Raw genomic sequence first — 22655 nt, forward strand, 5'->3', positions numbered from 1 at the left:
TAAAGGTGAGAAACTGCTGGTGATTTTTTAGATTCACAACAGTTCTGTTTTTTTTTTTCCTTAATTGTGGCTTATTGTAAGAAAATAGGCTCAAAGAGAAACACTCTGCATGAAGATACACTTGTCATAACTGTAAGGTAATGTGTAAAATGCACAGCCAGCAGCCACACTGTCTGCTCTGTCCTCATGCTGAATATAGAATGAAATGTGGTGTGTTTCAGACGGTGGGAATTGACTGGGAAGTTCGCAGTGATTTCCCTGGTAGATGGAAAGAACCCCAGAACATTCACTGAGCATTTTTCCCTCACTCTGGGGAGGTGATTTTTAAGGAATAGCTGCTCTTTTTTTCCTGTAGTTTTGGAGTTGCTGTAGGGATTTTAACTCCCATAAGTACTTTGAGCTCCATATTTTATTTGGATCATCTCAGTAGGTAGAGTTACTTCTCTCGCTGTGTGTAAGTGCAACTGTGGTTTGTAGACGGAGCTAGAGCCCAGCTTAGTACTAGTAAGTTGATGGACAATTAACTTTAGCAGGAGATGAAAAACCATCCTCGCTTCGTCCCCAGTCCTCAGCCCTTATACTGAACAGCCCCATTCCTTCTCTCCTGCAGATACACTCTCACTTCCTTATAGCTGGGACCAGTGTCCTTACCCAGTTCTGTGGCTCCTTCTGCATTAGCCATATGGTTTCTGCCATAGACTTCCTTACATTATGCTTACGCTTCCATGTTTGTCTTCTACTGTTCTATGGGGTTTTTGTATTTTACACAGGATCAAGCCTGGCATCCAGCAGCAGCTTTAGAGTATTAATCTGGTTCTGGTTCACTGACAAACATGATTTTATCCCCCGAAAGAGAAAATCATCTCTTCTCTTGCCTTTTAGAAAATTAAGTCCTTAGTATGTGAGTGAGAGATTGTATATTTTCTCGTAGTCTTACTTTGTATTCTGTTGATTTCCAGATAGTTTATAACATGAGGAGGAACTGTATTATTTTCATGTTAAGTCATCTTTAGGAACATGCCTGAGCTATCAAAATGAAGGATTTCTACTTAAATAATACAGTAATATTCTAAAAAAAAAAATGCACACATGCTTATAGATTGTCAGCTTTTTTTTTCAATTTAAATCAGATAACAAGAAAATTAAATGGGCATTTATTGGGGCTTATTGCAATGCATATATTATAAGGAATCATTCAAAGTTGTCATCTGTATGCAGATCACAAATTAAATTGCATCCATTAAGGTTGGTAATGTTTATGTTTATATTTTTATGCTCATTTGTGGCACGGAGTGATTCTAGCATGCACCGGTTGTGTGAAGCCACAAGCAATGTTCTCAGTGCTAGTGGAGACTGGTGTCATACCTGTTTATGACAGTGTTGTTTGCTTTCTTGCAGAAGGTATCAAGAAAACATGTGAGCAGTCCAAGCTGATAAAGTACAAGTTTCTTTCTCAGATATTTTGTATATTTTTTAAGACATTCTCACATGTTTACTAGAATGAGGGAGCATGGTTTACATTATAAAAGGCGAAAGGTTCCTTTTTTTATGTGTTAAGTTAGTGAAGTATTTAGCATTTTCCTCCTTGGATTTTATATTAGAACAGGTCATACACTCAATTCCTGTTTGTAGAGGCTTTCCAAAAGAGTGCCAATGCTAAACTGGTTTCTGTCTTAGTTTTACTACACTTTTTGGTTTGTACATTTCAAAGGCCCATGGAAATGTAAATTCACAAATAGTTTTAGAAAGAAGTGTTCCTTATACAGTTACTGTGGGTGGAGAATTGCACAGAGATGTGTAGGGAGTGAGATTGAGTATTCTTCTTAATGTTGTATGTGGGGTTGGACACTAGCATAGTTTTCTCTGTCTTGTATTTTATTACTGTGACTTGATGACAATCTAGTTAGGTAACGTTAGTGGTTAATATTTTGACTTCCCACAGATATCTGTTTGTCTAGCCTCTAGAGTCCTGAAAATCATGACATACCAGTAAGGCTCTGCCTTTGTACTTTGCCTTCATTTTTATCAAAGGCAAAAGCACCATAAATTTAGTTTAAAGTTGTGCACTATGATATGGTATACACTCTTAGCAACTTGGGAGACTGAGGCAGGAGGATCGAAAATTAGGAGGGATAGCCTGGGCTGCATAAAGAAATCCTATCTCAAAAAAAAAAAAAAAAGAAAAGAAAAGAATTTTTATAGACAGAAAAGACCACAAAAAAGTAGTAACAGAACAGCAAGTGGATTGGTGATTTCAATGTTTTAAACATTGATTTTTTGTGGATTTCACATCATACATCCCAATACCACTTAATTCATTTCCTCAAATCCACCCTCTGCCCTTGCAACCTCCTCCCCAAACAAAACAAAATTCAAAAGAAAAACCAAACAAACAAACAAACAAAACAAAACAAAACAAAGTCTTGTTATGGAAGCTGTAGTGTGGCCCATTGTCTCATCATAATTCTTGGGCTGACCTGAAACTACAGGCTGGCCTATGACTCACAGAGATCTGCCTGCCTCTGCCTCTCTAATAGTGTAATTAAAGGTGTATGCCACCAAGCCTTACTGGTTGTTTGTTTGTTCGTTTGTTTGCTTGTTTTTAAGTTGAGACAAAGGGGGCTTCCTTATCGTGCTGTGTTGAGCTGCCCTTTAGAGAATTTGGCTGATTTTTTTTCTTGTAGTAGTAGTTTCTCGTTGGACACCAAACCACAAATAACACATGAAGACTTCTTAATAATTATGAAAGCTGCTCAGCCTTAGCTTAGACTTGTCCCACTAGCTCTTACAACTTAAGTTAGCCCGTTTATACTAATCTACGTTCTATTGGGAGTCTCATTACCTCACCTCTCTTGTACTGCTTATGCTGCTTCCTCCACATATGGCTGGTGACCCCGCCTTCTTCTTCCTAGAGTTCCCTCTCTGTCTAGAAGTCCCTGCCTGTGCCTCCTGCCTAGCTATTGGCTGTTCAGCTTTTTATTACATCAGTCACAGCAATACATTTCACACAGTGAACAAACATCCCACAACATTTCCCCCTTTTTGTCTAAATAAAAAGGAAAGGTTTTAACTGTAATACAGTACAGTTATATACATTAAGAACAATTATCAAGTAAGAATTAGTATTCACAATGTCCAGTCCATTTGTATTTGTCAAATTTGGAGAAATTATTATCTATCTTATCTTGATGAGTCTAAAGTTTTGCACCTAAGCCATTTTCTATCATAAGTTGTATTAATACCCTAAAAATACCTTTGTTGACCTAAAAACATCTTCTTGGATAAATAATTTAAGCTTTTATGTTTTCCAACATAAAAACTTTATATATTTTATGAATTTGGTAGCAAGGAAAATTGTAAAACTATCTAGTCTTCAATCTCTACCAGAGACCCAAGAAGGATAAAATATTACTTGAGTAAACAGGAAGTGCAGTACAAGCAACTTCCAAAACTTTAGAAATGACAAAGACTGCTGGCTGCCTGAACAGTCACTCAAGGTTCCTCTGCAACATTGAGGCATGCTTCTTTGGCCTACAAGCCTAGAATATCTGATAGGCTTTTTGCGCAACAGGAAATTTTTGAAGGATTGTCCTACTTTGTCTTGGTAAAGTTTAGCACTCGCCTTCTTTTGTGTCCTGCTTATCCAATTTGGACACCATACAGTCATCAGTCAAGGCAAGGACAATTTCTTGCGCAGTGGCTAACTTTTCCACAATAAAAGCAAACTCCATATTGAGGTTTTTTGATGCCCATCATCCTTTTTTGAAGTAAATTGGTGCTGCTAGGAGCAGACATGTCTCACTGTCATAAAAAGCCTTAGGTTGTTAAAACATCTTAACTGCCATATTCTATAGGTCTCTGATGTGTTTGAAGACCATCTGGCTATCTAAAATATATCTCTGTTTGACCTTGAAAATACACATAACATGGCCATAAATTTGGTTGCTAGATAACTACTAACCTGTCTTTCTTTATTATTCTAAATAGTTTTCAAGGACTAAAACTTTATATTGCATTTTTAAATGAGCTGCATAGGTACAACACCTTAAACAAGAATAGAAACATGTATACAATATAACAAAATAACCTTAAATTTTTATCAGTATATGAAAATATCTTAAATGAGTAGAAACATATATAGTATATGTTCTAACAAAAATAACCTTAAATTTATCAATATGCAAAAATCCATACCAATGTAAAATGTTTGAGAGTAGTAGTTGTTTTTAGTTTAAAAGTAAATTCAACAATCTACCCTTTATCTTATCAGTATTATATCTCCCTTTTCTTTTCAGAATGAGATCCATGATTTTAATCTCCTTTGCTTAGTTTCCTCCCCGACTGACCAATAACAACTTGCAACCAACCCACCTAAACAATGACAAACATCCATAATCCACCAAATGCCCCCAAACCTTGGGAATGTTGGCATTGAGTTTTCTAGACTGCTTCCTGTTGTCTGTGGGCGAGGGCATCTGTAGGGGACACTGAGAAAATTGAAATCATGGTCAAGTCCTGGGAGAGCTAGCTGTATCATTTGTTGTTCAGTCTCTGTGTAATGAGAAAGTGTAGGGCTTATCTGAAGTCCTGGCTAGAGTAATCTATGAGGCTGAACCATCTCAACTAACAACTCTGAAGTTGTTCTGGATGCAGAATTTTGAGGAAACTGCAACAGAAGCATTTTGAGAGGCTGAATCACATGGGGCCACTTGTCATCATTGGTGTCTGGTCCTTTTGTTCTGAAAACATGCAAACTTTTAAATGATATATATCTGCATTATCACAAGTATAGACTGCAATGTGTACAAGTGAGCTGAAGATTTTCTGTTGTATGTTTGAACAGGTAAAAGACATCTGTTATCTTTATAAGTTTATTTGGACTATATAACCAAACTTCTATCCATGCCATATGAAAAGATGGCATATAATAATAAGACATGAGGACTCTGTAGCCAACAAGATTTATTATGTCTCATCTACTCTCAGAGCTCTTCCCATAGTAGAGGGATCAGCATATACATCACTTGTCCTGTAATCTTTCTTGTTTTTTTTTTCTTTTCATGTCTGTAAGATTTTAAGAAGGTCTCCCCCAATCAAATCTGATCTTCATTAATTTTGAAGAGAACTATAACTTTTTATTTCCTGTGGAAACAAAGGCATAACCTCTCCCCCAACACAATGTATTTTCTGACTTCCATTTTGAAGTTAAGATATTAGCAGTTTCTATAATCCAATGTTTGTCAGAAGCTACTGGTTTTTGTTAATTAGTATTTAAAAAATTCAAAGTCAACAAAGCACCATATAGGATTTAGATACCCAAATATTTCCCATCTCTATGTGGCTTATTCTTTTTATATTACTTCATTCTTTCTTTAGAGACTTCGTTATTTTTAAGCTACTTTTTTTTCTATGACTGGCTATACTCATTTTCTTTTCTTTCTGTAGCAGCTAAACACATTTTTAAACATATTGTACCTTTTTAGAGGTTTTCTGTGTTTGGACCTGGCTTTACTGTCCTCAGTATTCTCTGATTGTGTGAGACGAATTTTAAACTGCCTATCAACCACGGGTTCAGCTTAGTGCATGGCATTGACATGTCGACTGCTAGCTGACTCCAGCTGGCCACTCCTCCGTATGCCATTGCCAAGCACTGGCCCGCCTGAGAGATGGCAGGACTAGGAAGCCACATCTGGCTCCTTGTCCAAAATATTTCTTAGCTTTCTCAAGCCCTACATTTGAATATTCAAGCCCCTATGTTGGATGCCATATGTAGTAGTAGTTTCTGGTTATCCCACAAATAACAACATGGAGACTTACTGATCATGAAAGCTACTCAGCCTTAGTTTAGGCTTGTCCCACTAGCTCTTTTTTGTTTTGTTATGTTTTTTTTTTTTTTAACATTTACTTACTTGTTTATTATGTATGCAGTGTTCTGCCTGTATGTATACCTACAGGCCAGAAGAGGGCACCAGATCTCTTTATAGATGGTTGTGAGTCACCATGTGGGAATTAAACTCAGAACCTCTGGAAGACCAGCCAGTGCTCTTAACCACTGAGCCATTTCTCCAGCCCCACTAGCTCTTATAACTTAAATTAACCCATTTATACTATCTCTGTTCTGTTGCATGGCTCGTTATCTCATCTCTCTGTACTGCCCATGCTGCTTCCTCCACTTCTGGCTGGTGACTCTGCTTGTCAGCATGAACTCTAGCATGAGGAGCTCCAGTTGTGTCCGTATTTTGGGCCTAGTATGGGAGCTGATTGCAAACCAGTAGACTTCTACAAACTGCATTTAACATTTTACATATCAGTGGAAATTGGAGCTTGACTATTCTAGAGATTTAATTTTTTTCCTTTAAAAAGATAATTTTTCAAGAATATTTTATTCTGTGGTGCTGCCTTCATTAAATTATTATACAGTCTTAAGGATAATGAAATATACATATCTAAGTAGAGTTAATTCCTCTGTTTCTGCCCATGATGATTAGCCATTTTATTATACAGTTTCTGAGTCCAGTGAACCTCAACCAGAACTTTAACTTTCTGGATGACTTAATTTTTGGTCTTTAATCTCCCTTTATTATTTCCTGTCAATACCAGATATATTCATAATTACCATAATGTTCTGTCTTAGCTTTGATATCTAAATATAAGGTGGTAATAGTCTCTTGTTCTTTTTTTTCTCAAAGTATTCCCCTAAATATTCCTTTCTGTAACTAATGAATATATTTGAGTGCATATCCCCCTCCCTTTGTTGTTTGTTTGTTTGTTTGTTTGTTTGTTTTGAAACAGGGTCTCACTATGTAACTCTGGCTTTCCTAAAACTCATTATGTAGACCAGGCTGACCTCAAACTCACAGACATGAGATCCACCTGTCTGTCTTCACTGGGATTAAAGGAGTGTGCCACCATACTGGCCTTTTGTTCCTGTTTTTATATTTACTGTCATTCAACATTCTTGGGAGTTCTTTTTGGTCTCACTCTGTATTGTTTGCCTTTTGAACTTTTAACAAATCTTTTCAAAAACAATTGTCCTGAATTTATTCTGTGTTCACGTAACAAAAATGAGTGGAGTGGGATTACAGTGTATGTTTCTGGGTAAGAATAACGTGTATCTTCTGTACACACTCCTGTTGTTGCCTTGATGTCACATACAGAAAACAGCTAATGTCTGATGTTTTAAAAATAGTTTAATATTGGGGACTGGAGAGATGGCTCAGAAGTTAAGAGCACTGGCTGCTCTTGAGATGTCCTGAGTTCAGTTCCCAGCACTCACATGGTAGCTCATGGCCATCTATGACTGTAGCCCCATGGGATTCGATGCATCCTTTGGTTTGCAGATGTGCATGAAGATAAAACACCTATAGACATAGATAATTTTTTTAATTTGTTTAACATAGTTCCTTGGATTTCAGGATTCTTCTTGATCCTTACATGTATTCAGTCACAGAAACTCAGCACCTTCCATGTGCATGCTATTTTGAATTCCACAGGATAGAAATAAATGCAGTGATAGAATGATTAAGATATTACCATGGATGTTGACTTTAATGCACTAAAAAGTTTTACTGCTCTTTTTGGTGTGGTGGTTATGAAGTATAGAGTGAAGGACATTTTTTTTTCTGGACTTTTTATGGCATTAGTATTTAGGTGTCTGTGAGAATCCACAAATTTGCAAACGTACAATTGGAGGACCACGGCAAAATTAGAAAATTGGATTGTCTTGCATGTCAGAAGCAACTGTGAATATTTGCTTCCATAACAAAAAATGGTGGAGACTCTGAAAATAGAAAAGTAAAGCCATCAAGACCTGTGGGTTAGAGAGATGACTCAGTGATTAAGAGCAAATACTACTGCTTTCAGTGGACCAGAGTTTGGTTCTCATTATCCACAATTAAGCTACTAACTGTCCATACCTCCAGCTTGAGAGGATCTGATGCGACTATTTTATATGTAGATCAATGAGAAACAATGTAGAACTTACTCTCATGCCTTGAAGACACCATGATGAAAACATATGGATGGGGGATTGGTGGGACAGGCAGTGGTGGCACACACCTTAAATCCCAGCACTTAGGAGGCAGAGGCAGGAGGATCTCATGTTTGTGAGTTTGAGGCCAGCCTGGTCTACAGAGCGAGTTCCAGGACAGCCAGAGCTGTTACACAAAGAAACCCTATCTTGAAAAACAAAAATAAAGTAAGTAAGAAAGAAAATGTATGATAAACTTGAAACCACAAATAGACAATGAGACTGAAGAAGTTAGTTTGTATGCTTGGCTCTTCCATTCCCTCTGTGGGTTCGTGTAATTGTTCAGTTTGCTCATTCATAAATGTTGATACTTGTTCCCATTGCACAGGCACTTAATAGTTAAGTGAAGTAATGTGGCCAATGTGCATGGGACAGTTTGAACAGTTATAACCACAACAAATCAAATCTCTTATTTCTTTAATACATTTTGAAGTCTTTGGATGTACTTGGATATATGCTTTTGAAGTGTGTGTGTATACATATACATCCAGAGTACAGAGCTGCCTAAGTAACACTGCCTTTGGCTGCTTCATTTGGATTGTAGGCAACTGGAATTCCTGACCAGCAGAACAGAAAATAATGCTTTTTCCCTAGTTAGGTGAGCAGTAGTGGGGCTTCTTTCAGATGGCTGCTGAGAATTACCTGTTCACAGCCACCTGGAAGACTTGAGGATTTAAAAGTACCCCAAGATGTAGTCATGTCTTAAGATACATTCACCTGTTTTGAATTTGTCTCTTATATTTCCCCTCCTGGCAAAAAAAAAAAAAAAAAAAAAAAAAAAAAAAAAAAAAAAAAAAAAAAAAAAAAAAAAAAAAAAAAACACTTTTATGTACATGTATCAGTTGTATGGTCATAGCATGTCTTAATATATCCTTCACATCTCAACTTTTTCAGCCTAAATAGTAGAGGATTTGAGCTATATATACTGTCAGTTTTAACATCCCAAACTAATATATTATTTCAGCCTTTCCCAGTAATACCTAGTTGGATTGCTTAAGAACCTGTAACGTCACAGTGGATAGAACATACGTGGTTATCTGGGAAAGAGTTCATGTTAGCCTTCTTGCTCTGTGTGAAAATGTTAGCATTATCTAGGGACATATACCTGGCTTCTCCCATCATTACTGCCCTCTGTTGTCATCCTCACTCTTGCCAAATCTTGGTAGATAAAAGTCATACCATTTTCCATATGTCCAGTTTTTACAGCTTATACTTGTAATGTTATTTGGGATCATGGAAAGTCAGAACTCATTAAGTCTGCATCAGGGAACTCTTCAAGTCTTGTAGGTTAGTTGTGTTTCTAATCAAAGCACTTCTGTAGGGCAGCTCTTGCTGAGCTGGGCATGCAGAATTCTCATGCCCAGAATTTCTCACCGTAATGCAGAAATCCCTTAGAGACATTTTTCTTGCATATTTATGTTGGGATACAGTATATGAAATTGTTATGCTGGTATATATTCATTCTATAACAATAAGGGGTTGAAATGTCTTTGTTTTTTCATTAAAGAATTACTTTTACTAAAACAGTGTGTTGTCGGATGCATCATTTCTATGGTGTTATTAGTAACTCTGTCAACTATGCTATTTCTCTCACTAAGAAAATGATTTTTAGTAGAAGGGAGCCAAATGTTGGAAAGAAACAGTAAAACTTTGTGTCCTGTAACTAGCCTCCTGCTATCTTCTACATTAGTTGAATGGTGAGAAGACAATGAGTGCTAAATCATTTGGCTGTTAGGATTCATTATTACAATTTTATTTAGAAGTGGTACTTCAGCATCTGCTCTACAAATTGTTAGAATCGAAGTTTAAAGTGTTTTTCTCTCCTGCCTTTGCAAATTATCAAACATTGCATGATAAAGATAGTCCAAAACACCCTACAGGGATTATGACTAGGTAAATCCTGACTTGAACAGAAAGGGCAGTTAGTAGCATACACTCAGAAAGTTCTTAAGGATGAACCTGTGTCTAAGAGGCACAGCTAGGTGTGGAGAGTCTGAGAAGCACTAAAATGAAGAGCTAAAATGGACTTAAGAATTCTCAATTTATCTGTCTAGCATGTGTAACACCAGGAGTTCAGTTCCCAGCACCACATGAAAAGGGTCGAACCTAACCCAGTAGCTACCCATTCAAAACATGAAGTAAGAGTAAAAATGTATTTATAGAGGTTGAGTAGTGTGAAAATTTTTCTCCTTAAAACAAAATACAGTCAGACTAGCAAGCCTGGCCTGCCAGCTGTTTCTTCCTAAGCTAGTGCTGTGCCTTGAGAATGCTTAACCATGTCTTTTTTTCTCCCCATACATCTTGTAAGAGGATGCTAAAAAACTGTTTGCATTCATATATTGATTCTGTACCAACGTTAAAAAGAGAAACTCAAGTTGGCTGCTGGTTGAAGAGTCTCTTTGGGAGTTATATAACAATGATGTTAAGTTCAAACTGAATTAAGTTGGCATTTAGAATTCCATTGTTCCACAGGTTACTCTATGATCTTTATCTTTCTAATTCATACTTGTAAAATACAGTCTTTGTATCTTCACTTTAAAAATACTTTTAAAATTACTTTTCTAACATTACTAGGGTTTGAATTTAGGGCCCTCTCCATGGTAGGCAAGTATTCTGCCACTGAGATAGATTCACAGCTCTCTTTAAGATACGAATCTTGCTCAGTTACGTAGGCTAGGCTTGAACTTGCAATCTTTTACTTTGGAAGACCATCCTCTCTGAGGCTGTAAACTACCAGTCACCCCTCTGTCTCTCTTGGTGGAGTCCATCCAGGATCCACAGACTCCAGTCACACCTCTGTCTCTCTTCATGGAATCCATCTAGAATCCACAGCCTCTTATTAGGAAGAGGTTATAAGTGACAGCTGGTCTAACCTCTCAGTGCAGCATTGAAACCTTCTCAAGAAATATGCCAACAAATTGTGCTTAAGGTGCTTAAATGAATTTGGGGAGATTTTGTTTTGGTTTTTTTGTTTGGTTGGGTTTTTTTTTTTTTTCCTTCTTTCTTTTTTTTTTTTTAATTTTATTTTATTTTATTAGTTCTAGTTAGGGAACAAGCTTATTTCAAGTCTCCTTCTTTCTTTTTTCAAGAGTTTCTCTGTGTATCCCTGGCTGTCCTCAAACTCACAGAGATCCGCCAGCCTCTGCCTCCTTGAGTGCTAGGATTAAAGTGCCACCACTTATGAATTTTTTAAAAAGAGATCTTCCTGGCTGAAAACTGTTTGTCTCTGGATTAAGCACCTATTTGGGGTATCTGAGAAGAGATACTGACCAACCAGAGAATAGCCAGGATGTTGTTCTGCAAGTAGTTGACACAGTTGGAGGGGCTTACTTGAAGAAAGCAAGTGCCCATCTTTCTGCTGATTCTGGTGAAAATCCTGCTATTGAAAGGAAGCAGAATAAAACTTGCTCTCCACGTTCAGTTTCACTATTCCTCCATGTCCCGTACTTCTAGGCAGCTTCTATTATTAAGAAGTCCAACATTTCTGGGTGCTCATTCTAATGGTATGGTCTCACTGTTAGTGTATGTCGTTCATTGGAATCTGAGAATCTGAGCGCTGGCATACTTCGAACCAACAAGTTCCTTGCCACAGATACGTACTTGCTACTCTAAAGTATCTAAAGATTCTTTATAGTGTGAGTTTTAGCTAATGGAAAAGAAGGAATGCAGCATGAGAATGATGTCGGCCTTCCTGGATTTGATCCCCCTCTCTCTACTGTTACCTCCCTACTCATTTGTTCTATGGTGGTAATAGTAGTTTCAAACCCAGGAACTTACTGTGTTAACCAGTTAACAAATGCACACGCATACACACACTTTGTAAAGAGTTAAGAAACCTCAAGGACGCTGATCTTGAAGTCAGGGCTTAGTACCGAAATGTATTTATTTCTAGGATGCATTCCCATATTGATTCTCTGGCTTTTAATTTGTTTGGATTCTTATCTAAGTATCAGTGTCTCAAAGAGCTTCTTAAAGCTTTCTGTCATAACAAATTAATCATGTCTCTGTTGTTAGAAATTTAATAAAGCTCTGATTATGTTTATTGTGTTTGCCTAGGAATTTTGACTTAATGGCTGCTGTAGTATTTTATTTGTAACAGGGAAAGACCGATCTGTTTTAACCAAATAATAGTTCCAAATGAGATATGCTTTGATAAAATAGAGCAAGAATTGAAATACTTAAATACTCATTTATGGGCAGTGAGTAAATAGTCATGGTTCAGCCACATAATAGAAATACTGTATAGCCATTAAAAGAATAAGACAGACTTGTCTCTGATAACATTAGGAAGAGAAAACTCAAATCACAAGAATATAATGCAGTCCTCTTGGTGTGACGATAACAAAAGGAACTCAAGGAAAAGCAAACACACCATCAGACACAGAAACCTCCAAGGACCCTGGAGCAGCTGTAGCTGTGGTTCCCTTTGGCAAAGGGCATGTTGAGCTGCAGAGAAGGAAGTACAGCCATGTTTCTGCACTGCTAGAGTTTCTGGAGAGATTATATTAACCTATACATGTAAAAGGAGTTCGACCTAGAGAGAATGATTCATATAAGAAAACTGATCATTTGAAACCAGCTAAAATTAAGAAAATACTTGCATGATATTTTCACTTTGGAAGCCATCCTTAAAGGGATGATTTTATGGATCAAAAATTGTTGAATTTTCAGGCTTTGTATTTGTTTATGTGCAGCTTTTCTAAGACAGAATTTAAAAGTAAGACAATATCTAAATTCATAGATTGATAGAAACATGGTTGTAAAACTGATGGCACATAGGGGTCGTAGCACTAATGTAAATGGTTAACCTTAAAGCTCGGTTCCCTGCCTGGGGTTCTTGTGTAGTAAGAGGTGAGAAATGTTGCTTCTCTGTAAACTGTGTAGTAATAGGTGAGAGAAGTTAAGTTCATTTGTGTAAAGGGCATTATAAAAAACTTCTTTTTTGCTCATAGTCAATTAAATTGTCACCTTTTTCACAAAATATTAAATGTCAGGTTTGCCAAATAACAGCTTGCTGGCTTACTGAGCAGTCATCCGTAGCAGTACTGTCTCTGAAGGGAGCTTCCAAATTCAGAAGCCATGTGTAGTGGGCAGCAAGTGGAGCAATGGAGTTTTACCTTATTGCTAGAAGTCACAGGGGATGGATGAGGTACACTGTTTCCACTAGAGTGTCTTCAAATAGTTCTTGAAAGATGCTTCTCAAGAAAGTTTGAAAGTTAGATTTTTATGTTTCCCCATTATTGGGAATATGACCCTTACATGACTTTTAGTTTGCATAGTTAAAATGGTTCATGCTGGAAAGGAAGAGAGAAGCAACACAGGGCTTGCAGGATAGAACTTGATTATTGAAGCCCTTGAGGCCCAGTACGAGACATAGATGACATCTGTTAGCCTATTCCATGCTGCTATAAACCGATGCCAAGGAATGTATAAAGAAAAGTGTGCTTTGTTTATAACTCTTGTGGCTGGAAGATCTAGATGGCATGATGCCAGCATCTGGCAAGGACCCCTTACAGCATCATGGCACAAGTGAGTGCATGCATGTGACAGAGAAGGGAAGGAGGCTAGGAGGAGAGGTCATATGGGGAGAGAACGAGAGCATGAGCCAAAGCAGGACTTGCTTCTCAGAAGCTCCCTTGTGATATCAGCCCAGTGCTCCGGAGCCCGAACTCACTTCTCTGCAAGTAATACCTCACTTGAAGGCCATCGCACTGACCTTGGTGACATGAGTTTTGATGGGACCAACCAGAAGCAAGCCATTGCAGATAACACTGGGGATGGACTTCTCTCTTTAGGAAAGGGAATTATCCCTCGTGTAGCTATAAGCTAAATGGGGACCAAGGCCATCTTATTTAAAAAAAACAAAAGCAAAAAAAAAAACAAACAAACAAAAAAACTTAGAAGTGATGAGCTTTTCTTTGTCAAAACTTAGAAGTGATGAGCTTTTCTTTGTCTTTTCCAGTCTACCCCATTACACCTGGCAGCAGGCTACAACAGAGTTCGGATAGTTCAGCTGCTTCTACAGCATGGTGCTGATGTTCATGCAAAAGACAAAGGGTAGGTGCAGCCATGTATTGCCTTAAGGATTTCATGGACGGGATGGATGATTATGCTGTTTTCATCATTTGATAGTCTGAAGGTTTTTGCTCAGTGAGAATGTCCACATGGGACTGGAGAGAAAGCTCAGCAGTTAAGAGCACTGGCTCTGCTTTCAAAAGCCTGGGGTTTCCTTCCTAGCACAGGGCTTGCTCCCACCTGTGTCTGACTCCCATTTCACAGCATTGAGTGCCTTCTTCTGGCATCCGTGGACACCAGGTACATAGCATGCAATACAGACATACATGTAGGCAAACACCATACTCATACAATAATGATAAATTACAAAATAATGTTTTCTGGTTTGATCTCAGATCTTTCTTTATGTGTGTACTATAGACTTCTCACAACCATGTGTTACACCAATTAAATTTTACTGTGATTATATTTGAAACTATTTTTCACAGCTATAATGATTTTCATCCCTTACATTGCATTTCAGAAAGATTTAAAAATACTGAAAATTGTGATTGTCTAGCATAGTAGATATTAGGAGAATTTCCTCTTGTTAATAAACTATAGTAATGAGTATACAATTTTTTTTAATTTAGTTGTCTTTTTTTAATTCACTTTAAGTAGTTCAATCTAGATGATCCTTATAAACATTGGTACACGAAACAAAAAATTGTGTCTTTTTTATGAATTGATAAATGTTGGAAGCTTAGTAATTTTCTTCTAGTTTCCATTGATCTGTGGACATATGTTTTCTGTCCTATATGAAAAGCTAACTTTTCTCTGGGCTTAAGATGTCAAGGATAATTGACCCCACCTAGGTGAGGCAGATTTTGTTGGACTTCTGTGATTGACAGCGTAAAGAAGAAATGCCCTGAGGGACACTTCTTTGGTTCAGCTTACATTCATGTCAGGAAGCATAGAAATGAACTCAGTACTTGAGACAGTTACAAGAAAGAGAATCTGTCTATTCAAATCTGCCCCTTTCCATGCTGTCTGTCTCTTGCGTGACAAGTTTTGTGCCTCCCATGCATCGTGTGTCCCGATAGAGTAAGGGCACAAGTGCCTGGTTCCCTTCTACACCTGTTTCCTCATGCATATCTGAAAGCAGATGGGTGTACCATAGACAGTCATCAAGAAGCACACAGTAGAAAAGGATGGCTTCTAACCTCACTTAGAAAGGGTACTCTGATAGGGAAGCTTTAATGTTTGAATATTTAATTCTTATTCTGAAAAGTGTCATGAGAGTGGATTAAAGTAGGACTGTTTTGGTTCCCTGCAGGTTACTGTGCTCGTTACATACTGATATTTGTTTATTAGTGCACCAGTCTTTCCTTTAATTCTTCTGACTTTCCTTATTTCATGTAGCATGCATAAAGGCCAAAAGATAAATGCTAAAGGTGTGATATAAGCTGTGCTTTGAGTTCTTTCCATAAATTCTGAAAATGCTTTTTTAAAATGGAATTTATTAGATTTTTTTTTTAGCAGTTTACAACCAGATAGCTGTTTGGAATTTCAGTGTTTTAATTCCCTCTTTTTGTCTAGCGGACTTGTACCTCTTCATAATGCATGCTCATATGGACACTATGAGGTCACAGAACTGCTGTTAAAGGTAAGAGAAATGCAAAATAGTGAATAGTATTGGCTTGGCTTTTTTTTTTTTTGTAAGCTTGTTTATACTTTGTGGATTTTTTAAACAAGTAATATTCTTTGGTAATAAGATAATGTATCAAATATTTCCATTGCTTAAAAACTTTGAACATTCAACTTAAACTGTTTTTTTAAAGCAATTTAAAACAATTACATTCCAAAAATTATAGCTGAACTTTTCAGTGAAATCCGTTTTCTGAGTTTGCCCCCCTTGTGGAAATGGACACTAATGTCAGGCTTTTCCTACTTCAGCATGGAGCTTGTGTTAACGCTATGGATCTGTGGCAGTTCACTCCACTACATGAAGCTGCTTCCAAGAACCGTGTAGAAGTTTGTTCTTTGTTACTTAGCCATGGTGCTGATCCTACCTTGGTCAACTGCCATGGCAAAAGTGCTGTCGATATGGCTCCAACTCCTGAGCTCCGGGAAAGACTGACTTGTAAGTGTTTGTGCCTTTAGCCCAATGTAGCTAGCCATAAGTGAGACTATCTCAGTTCTGCTTCATTACCCAGGTGTTTTCTAACTAGACAGCATCCTCCCCTTCTTACATGTGCACTAGTTTATCATGTTCATTTCTAATCATATACTTTGTTTCATGTATTCCACAAGCGCCTTTAACACATACATTACCCATACATACATATAAACAGCACACACTGTACATACTACATACATACATAGATATACACAGACATGTATTTTAAGCCCAATTCTAATTAATTTGTCAAGTCTCCTGTTTTGGTTTGGTTTTGTTTTGGGGTTTTTTGTTTTGTTTTGACAGCTAAGGATTCAACAACCCTTTACTGAATATTTTTCTATGTGACAGACAATAGAAATACAGCAGTATACAAATCAAAACAAAAGTCTCTGGGCTCACAGAACTTATATTCTTCTGCCACTGGTAGTAAAAGCTGATGCCAAACATTAACTGTCCATCTCCAAAAAGTTACCCAGTCATATTTTTATTTACATGTGAGTGTTATGTCCCAAGTTTAAGTGAGATGTTTGATGGACATAGTCGTCATAAATAGTAATATATATTATATATATGTATGTGTACTTAAGGAAACTGCTAGTAGTTTTAAATATGCAGAAAGTTTATATAACCAGCACAGAGAATTCTCACCTACAACATATCTAGGTTCCTATATTACTGACATTTTACATTACTGTGGCCCATTTATCACAGTTAGTAACCCAGCATGGGTACATTGTTAAAATGGCCACACTAACTAGATTTCCTTAGTTTTGCCTAGAGTCCCCATTCCATTTGGGTCTCATTCAGGTTGTCACATTACATGTAGTGTTACAGCCAATTCTGACATTCCTGCAATTCTCCATGTGGACTAAAAATCAGAAACCATGTAAGAGAATCTTTACTGAGTGATAACTCAAAGAAAAGAGGGCTCAAAGTGATACACACCATTTATCTTGAAATAGCTTTTGAGCTAATTTTTATGAAAAGAATACAGTTCCTAAAATTTTAATCACATGTGGAAATTGAAATTTATTTGTATAGTCAGACTAGATTAGATTTTCACCACATATGAGCCCGTTTATGAGCCTTTGTTGAGCCTTTACAGGACCCCACTCATTCACTCCCATTAGGTAGCTGTATTGATTATATAGTTTATTTTCTACGTATTCGAGCTTCCTTCAAAAAATGTAAGTTTATAGGAAAAAGGTAACCTTGGACACCTGTGCTATCCCTGGTATCTTAAGTGAGGTCTCTGGATCATATCTCTCTAACCCCAAGCTAGCGTAGTGCTTGTATATGCTGTATGTTCAGCAACTTCAGCCATCTGAATTTGACTTCATGCAAAACTGATACTACTGTTTCCTAATTTACTTCTTTTGGTTATGTGATGGCTCATATTTATCCCTATGTCATCATTGTCCTCTTACTCCACTCTCAACCATTTTATAAATTAGGAGTCTTATTAGAAGTCTAGACATATCTGTCTTATTAGGTTGTCTTATTCTGTCATAGACCTCAACTTTACCTAAATTTGGGAAGCTGTTTTTAACCTTCTCAATAGGAGTTTTCACTAAATAAGATTCTACCAAGAATTATGTAGAGGGAAGGATTGGAGGATCTTCTCTAGCTGCAGTTTTAATGTCATGTTTACTGCTTTGTAGTTGGTGTTCAATTACAAAATTTGTTTAAAGAAAATTATACAGGAGGCTTGAGAGATGGCTCAGTGGTTAAAAGGGCTTGCTGTGCATCCATAAGGAGCTGGATTTTGATCCCAGTGCTCACATAACAAGCATGTTTTGCATATGCCTGTAATCCCCAGGCTTTAAGAGAGACATGACAATCTCTGAGACTTGCTGGCTATCAGCCTAGGTGTGGGGAAGGCCACCATGAGCTCTAGCTCTGGGTTCAGAGAGGAACCCTGACCTCAGAGGATCAGGACACCTTCATCTGGCCTCCATGAATACTTAGGTGTACACACACCACACACACCCCCAAAGAAGAAAATTATATAGGAAAAAAAAAATTAACACTCACACCATACCATTATCACAACTACATCATTCTGCATGGTTATCCTTTCTTGATTTTATTTTTTTTTTTGTAAAGCCAAATAAATGAGGTAGTTTGAATTTCATTCTTATTTTAAGATACATTTAGAAAAATAAACTTTTAGACATTTTATAATGATGAAAATTATCAGGTTTCCAGGTTAGTGTCATTGGTAGTTTTACCTTTTTTTTTTTTTTTTTTTCCTTTTCTTTTCTTTTTTGGTTTTTCAAGACAGGGTTTCTCTGTATTGTTTTTGTGCCTGTCCTGGGACTCGAGCTATAGACCAGGCTAGTCTCTAACTCACAAAGATCCAGGATCACAAAGATCCTGCCTCTGCCTCCCAGGTGCTGGGATTAAAGGTATGTGCCACCAACGCCTGGCTACTTTTAGCATTTTTTTAAAAAAATACTTTATTTAACTTTGTTTTATGTGTATTAATAATGTAAGGATGTCAGATCCCCTGGAACTGGAGTACAGACAGGTGTGAGCTGCCATGTGGGTGCTGGGAATAGAACCCAGGTCCTCTAGAAGAACAGCCAGTACTCTTCTGAGCCATCTCTCCAGCCTCACTTTTAGCATTTTTTAAATTGTATCATGTCTTTGAGGTTCTAAAAAGACCTGGGACTTGTTGGGGTGTGTGTGTGGTAGATCCAGCAATATAGTGTCTCCAGCTAATGCAGAGGACTCAAGTTTGGGTCCCAGCACCCATGTGGAACTGTATACAACAGTGGGGTGACTCAAAACCACCTACAACTCCAGCTCCGGGGAATCCAATATCTGTGGTCTCCATGAGGATCCCACACAAGTGCCGTACCCACACATGGGCACAGGCACATATAATTAAAAATAATAAAAATGAAACTTTAAGAATAATTCTCATTTAACCATTTGCATTTAAAATTTTAGTACAGTTGCATAGTTGATAGACAGTCTACTTCCTGAGTTGTTGCTTTTTAATCATAACTATTCCTTAACAAAATATTTTAAATTTCAAAACCAATGTGGTCAAAGATCTTGGGATTTTTCTAAGAACAAAGATAAGGAATATTTTGTGTAGGAAATAGCACATCATTTGATTGTGTTACTATGGCATAGTTCTTGCTTTTTTCTTAGTACTATAGTGTTGCTATTTACATTTTCTATACATTTGCTCTTTTCTTCTGAGCCACCATTCCTTACTATACAATAGAAAAATGCCAAACTGCCTTCATTGTGTTGGTGTTTAAAGAGAGCTTGACATTAAAGACAGTGTCAGTTGCCTCCAGCTTCAGTTTCTCTCTGCTGCTCACTCCAGCAAAGCTCTACAGTTTGTCTGCTTCCCCTTCTGAATGCATCTGTTCCTTTGTAGTCAGGATGCTGCTCTTTACACACGTCTGCCTATAATTCCCTGACTTTATTAGCCCCTACTTAGAGCATTAAAGTCCAAACATCTGATTTTGCTATTAGTATTTACTGGTTTACTTTATCATCTCAATTAACCTTATGTTTTGTACCAGAAGTTTTAAAGTCTCACACTGAGGAATTTAACAGTGTTAAAAGAACCATGAAATAGGGCTGCAAGATGCCCCCCTCCCAGTAAAAGCACTTATCACACTTACTAAAAGTTGTCCTCTGACCTCTGCATATACCCTGTGGCACACACATATGTATTCACACATGGCACACACACATCTTAAAAAAAGAAATGTTAAATAAATGGTCATCTAGAAAATGGTTCATTTCCTGAACTAACCACGACTTATTAGGAACAACTAATATTCATTGAGGACCTACTATGTGCCAAACTCTGTGCTAAGTGATAAGACTGTGAAGAATAAATGTGACAGTGATTCTAGGCTAATTACAACTGCTGTGGCCCTAAATGAAAGTATTCAGTGAAGACGAATAGGGAGATGGGTCCCAAGTGTCTAAACTGAGACCTTCACTAGTGACTGATGGCTCATACAGCATGTGGTTTATTTGAATAGGTGTCTGTGTACATTTATCTGTCTTTGAAGAGAGGGCAATGTGGGATCCTCACAAGAAGCAGCAACACAGTATCATGCAGATGTGTAGGTCCAAAGGTTAGAACAGCTGACATGGTTATGCACTGGTGTCCAACTTCATTTGTGTGTTTTAGAACAATTTTCAGCTTTGTTAATAAGGTTGTATAAAATACAACCAAATTTGCAAAATAGAAAATAAAAATCTAAAATTTTCCTCACATAGTTATTGCTCTTAGAAAAATTTCTAATTCTGGCAGTTCTCAAACATTTCAATTCTGTGTCAAGACATTTTGACTATTTCTCTTAATAGCATTTTCTATTCTGTGACTTACATTTCATTCGGATGTTGCAAGAGCAGCAAGAACAGTAAGAGCATAAGAAACAGGCTCCTGTCTCTTCCCCTTGAAGGTGTATAATATATATGTTCTGTGTTGAGCTGTAGAGTACTCTACTCCAGTGTATGTTCACTAATGATTTGGCTGCCAAAGTAAGTGCCTTGATATGTGACTCGCCATCAGATCTGAGAGCAAGAAATGCTGGTTTCAGAGTATTTAGATTTAAGAACCTTTCCTTAACCTATGCCTGCATTCTTTATATTATCACAAATTTAGATTACTATTTTAAATAAAATTGAGATGTATGCAAAGTTAATAATTTTCCTACTTACAATCTTGATTTGTGTTTGTATATGTATTGATTTTAGAGACAGTCTCAGATAAGCTTGTATAAACTTGCAGACCACTCCAGCCTTTAATTTATAATCTTTCTGCCTCAGCCTTCCAAGTCCTGGGACTACAGGTTTTACACCTTCCAGAATTGATTATAACTTAGAAACCTATATGTCATTTTTATTTAGTAACTATTTTTATTTAATAACTATTATTTCATTGGCAGATGAATTTAAAGGCCATTCTTTATTACAAGCAGCCAGAGAAGCCGACCTGGCCAAAGTTAAAAAAACACTTGCTTTGGAAATCATTAACTTCAAGCAGCCACAGTCTCATGAAACAGCACTGGTAAGATGGCTTTACCGATACATCCCTAGGTCAGTAATAGTAGTACAACATTAAATAATGCTTTTCATTTCAGAAATATGAAAGTGGATTGCTTTTGGAAGTGCCAGCAATTTGCATTTTAATATTGGTTGCACTGATTTTTAACTTTGGTTCAGTCATGATTCTTTGTGGGTGAAGGACTAGATATTTGCTCAGCCATGATGTAGACTTGTTTTATCTCTGTGTTCACCCAAGCTTATTGTGACAAATTACGTTTGTGCTCAGTGCTTTCATTATAGTGCAAAGTGTGATCTGAGAGAATCTTCTTTTTAGGAATATGCTTACTAGATAAATATTATATCTGTTTTCTCTAGCAAGTATGGTTTCATAGATATTTGCATCATCCTTTGGAGTAGTTGCATTTAAATAACAGAATGTTCATGTGAAGAAATGTTACAACTGAGCTTTCTGTTCCTGACTATATAAATTACCTTTAAAGCTATCTTTTTTTTCTTCCTAGTTCTCTTTCAGAAAGAGCCACTTATTTTTGTGTCATTAGACACATTAAGACACAGTTGTTGGTCTGGTTATTATCTGCCCCTAACTTCAGGATTTTTAAGTATATGTGGTTTTTAATGCATAGAGTGGCAAATATGCTTCATTTAACTTCCTTAAACCCGTGTGGCTCAAAAAGGTCATTTAGCCCATTCTGATGAAAACACCATTAAAAGATTAACCAAACTGAAATGGGCCAGCTTAAATGTAAAGCCATCAAGCCCAGTTCAAATAACTTCAGTCTACACAATGCTAGGCCAGGAGGTTAAGAGCTAACAGAATCTAAGCCCCAGCACCATAAGGAACTTGTTCCGCTGCCCTGGGTAGTTACTCAGTTGTGAGTAGTTGTAGTTTTTAAAATGTTAATACAACCATCAATGTGAAATGGAGCAAAATACAAAAGTTACATAAATACGACGATAAAACGTGAAGTTTCTGAGAATATTGCTACCTTTACATTGCTTTGAGGTCACGTTTTCACCGGTGACTGAGCAAATCAGCTTATCCTCTCAGTGGAGTAATGGAGAAACAGTGACTTCTGTGCTGATAGACCAGTGAAGGCTTGAGTCATTTATATAGAATCCACAGCTTTGAAAAAGCAGCCTTCAAATGCCTTTAATGGAATATATGCTTATATATAGTATTTATTGACCGAAGAAAAAGAAATGAAGTCTCTTAATGCTTAATTGAGAATATAATTTCACTTGGTTTGCACTCCAAGTATGTTTAAAGGGAATATTGACCATCTCCATAGAGTAAAATGAGTCATTATGTCATGATGCATTTTGAGATTACAGTGTTCCAAATAGCTCCCAGCTGCAATTTCGTTCAGGAGTTCATGTTTAAATAGAAGTTTGCTCTTCTTA

At 37.1% G+C, this 22655-nt stretch overlaps 1 protein-coding gene across 1 annotated transcript in view; it reads left to right on the top strand.

Annotated features, from left to right (window-relative positions):
- The window catches only part of Tnks (tankyrase), a 138952-nt gene that overhangs the window by 72907 nt on the left and 43390 nt on the right, over positions 1 to 22655 (top strand). The window contains exons 6-9 of the mRNA XM_027391255.2: positions 13992 to 14086; positions 15623 to 15689; positions 15980 to 16166; positions 21134 to 21255. Of these exons, the coding sequence (XP_027247056.1) occupies positions 13992 to 14086; positions 15623 to 15689; positions 15980 to 16166; positions 21134 to 21255 (471 nt within the window). The remainder of the gene's footprint in view (positions 1 to 13991; positions 14087 to 15622; positions 15690 to 15979; positions 16167 to 21133; positions 21256 to 22655) is intronic.

Source organism: Cricetulus griseus (genome assembly GCF_003668045.3).
Source record: "Cricetulus griseus strain 17A/GY chromosome 1 unlocalized genomic scaffold, alternate assembly CriGri-PICRH-1.0 chr1_1, whole genome shotgun sequence".
Lineage (NCBI taxonomy): Eukaryota > Metazoa > Chordata > Mammalia > Rodentia > Cricetidae > Cricetulus > Cricetulus griseus.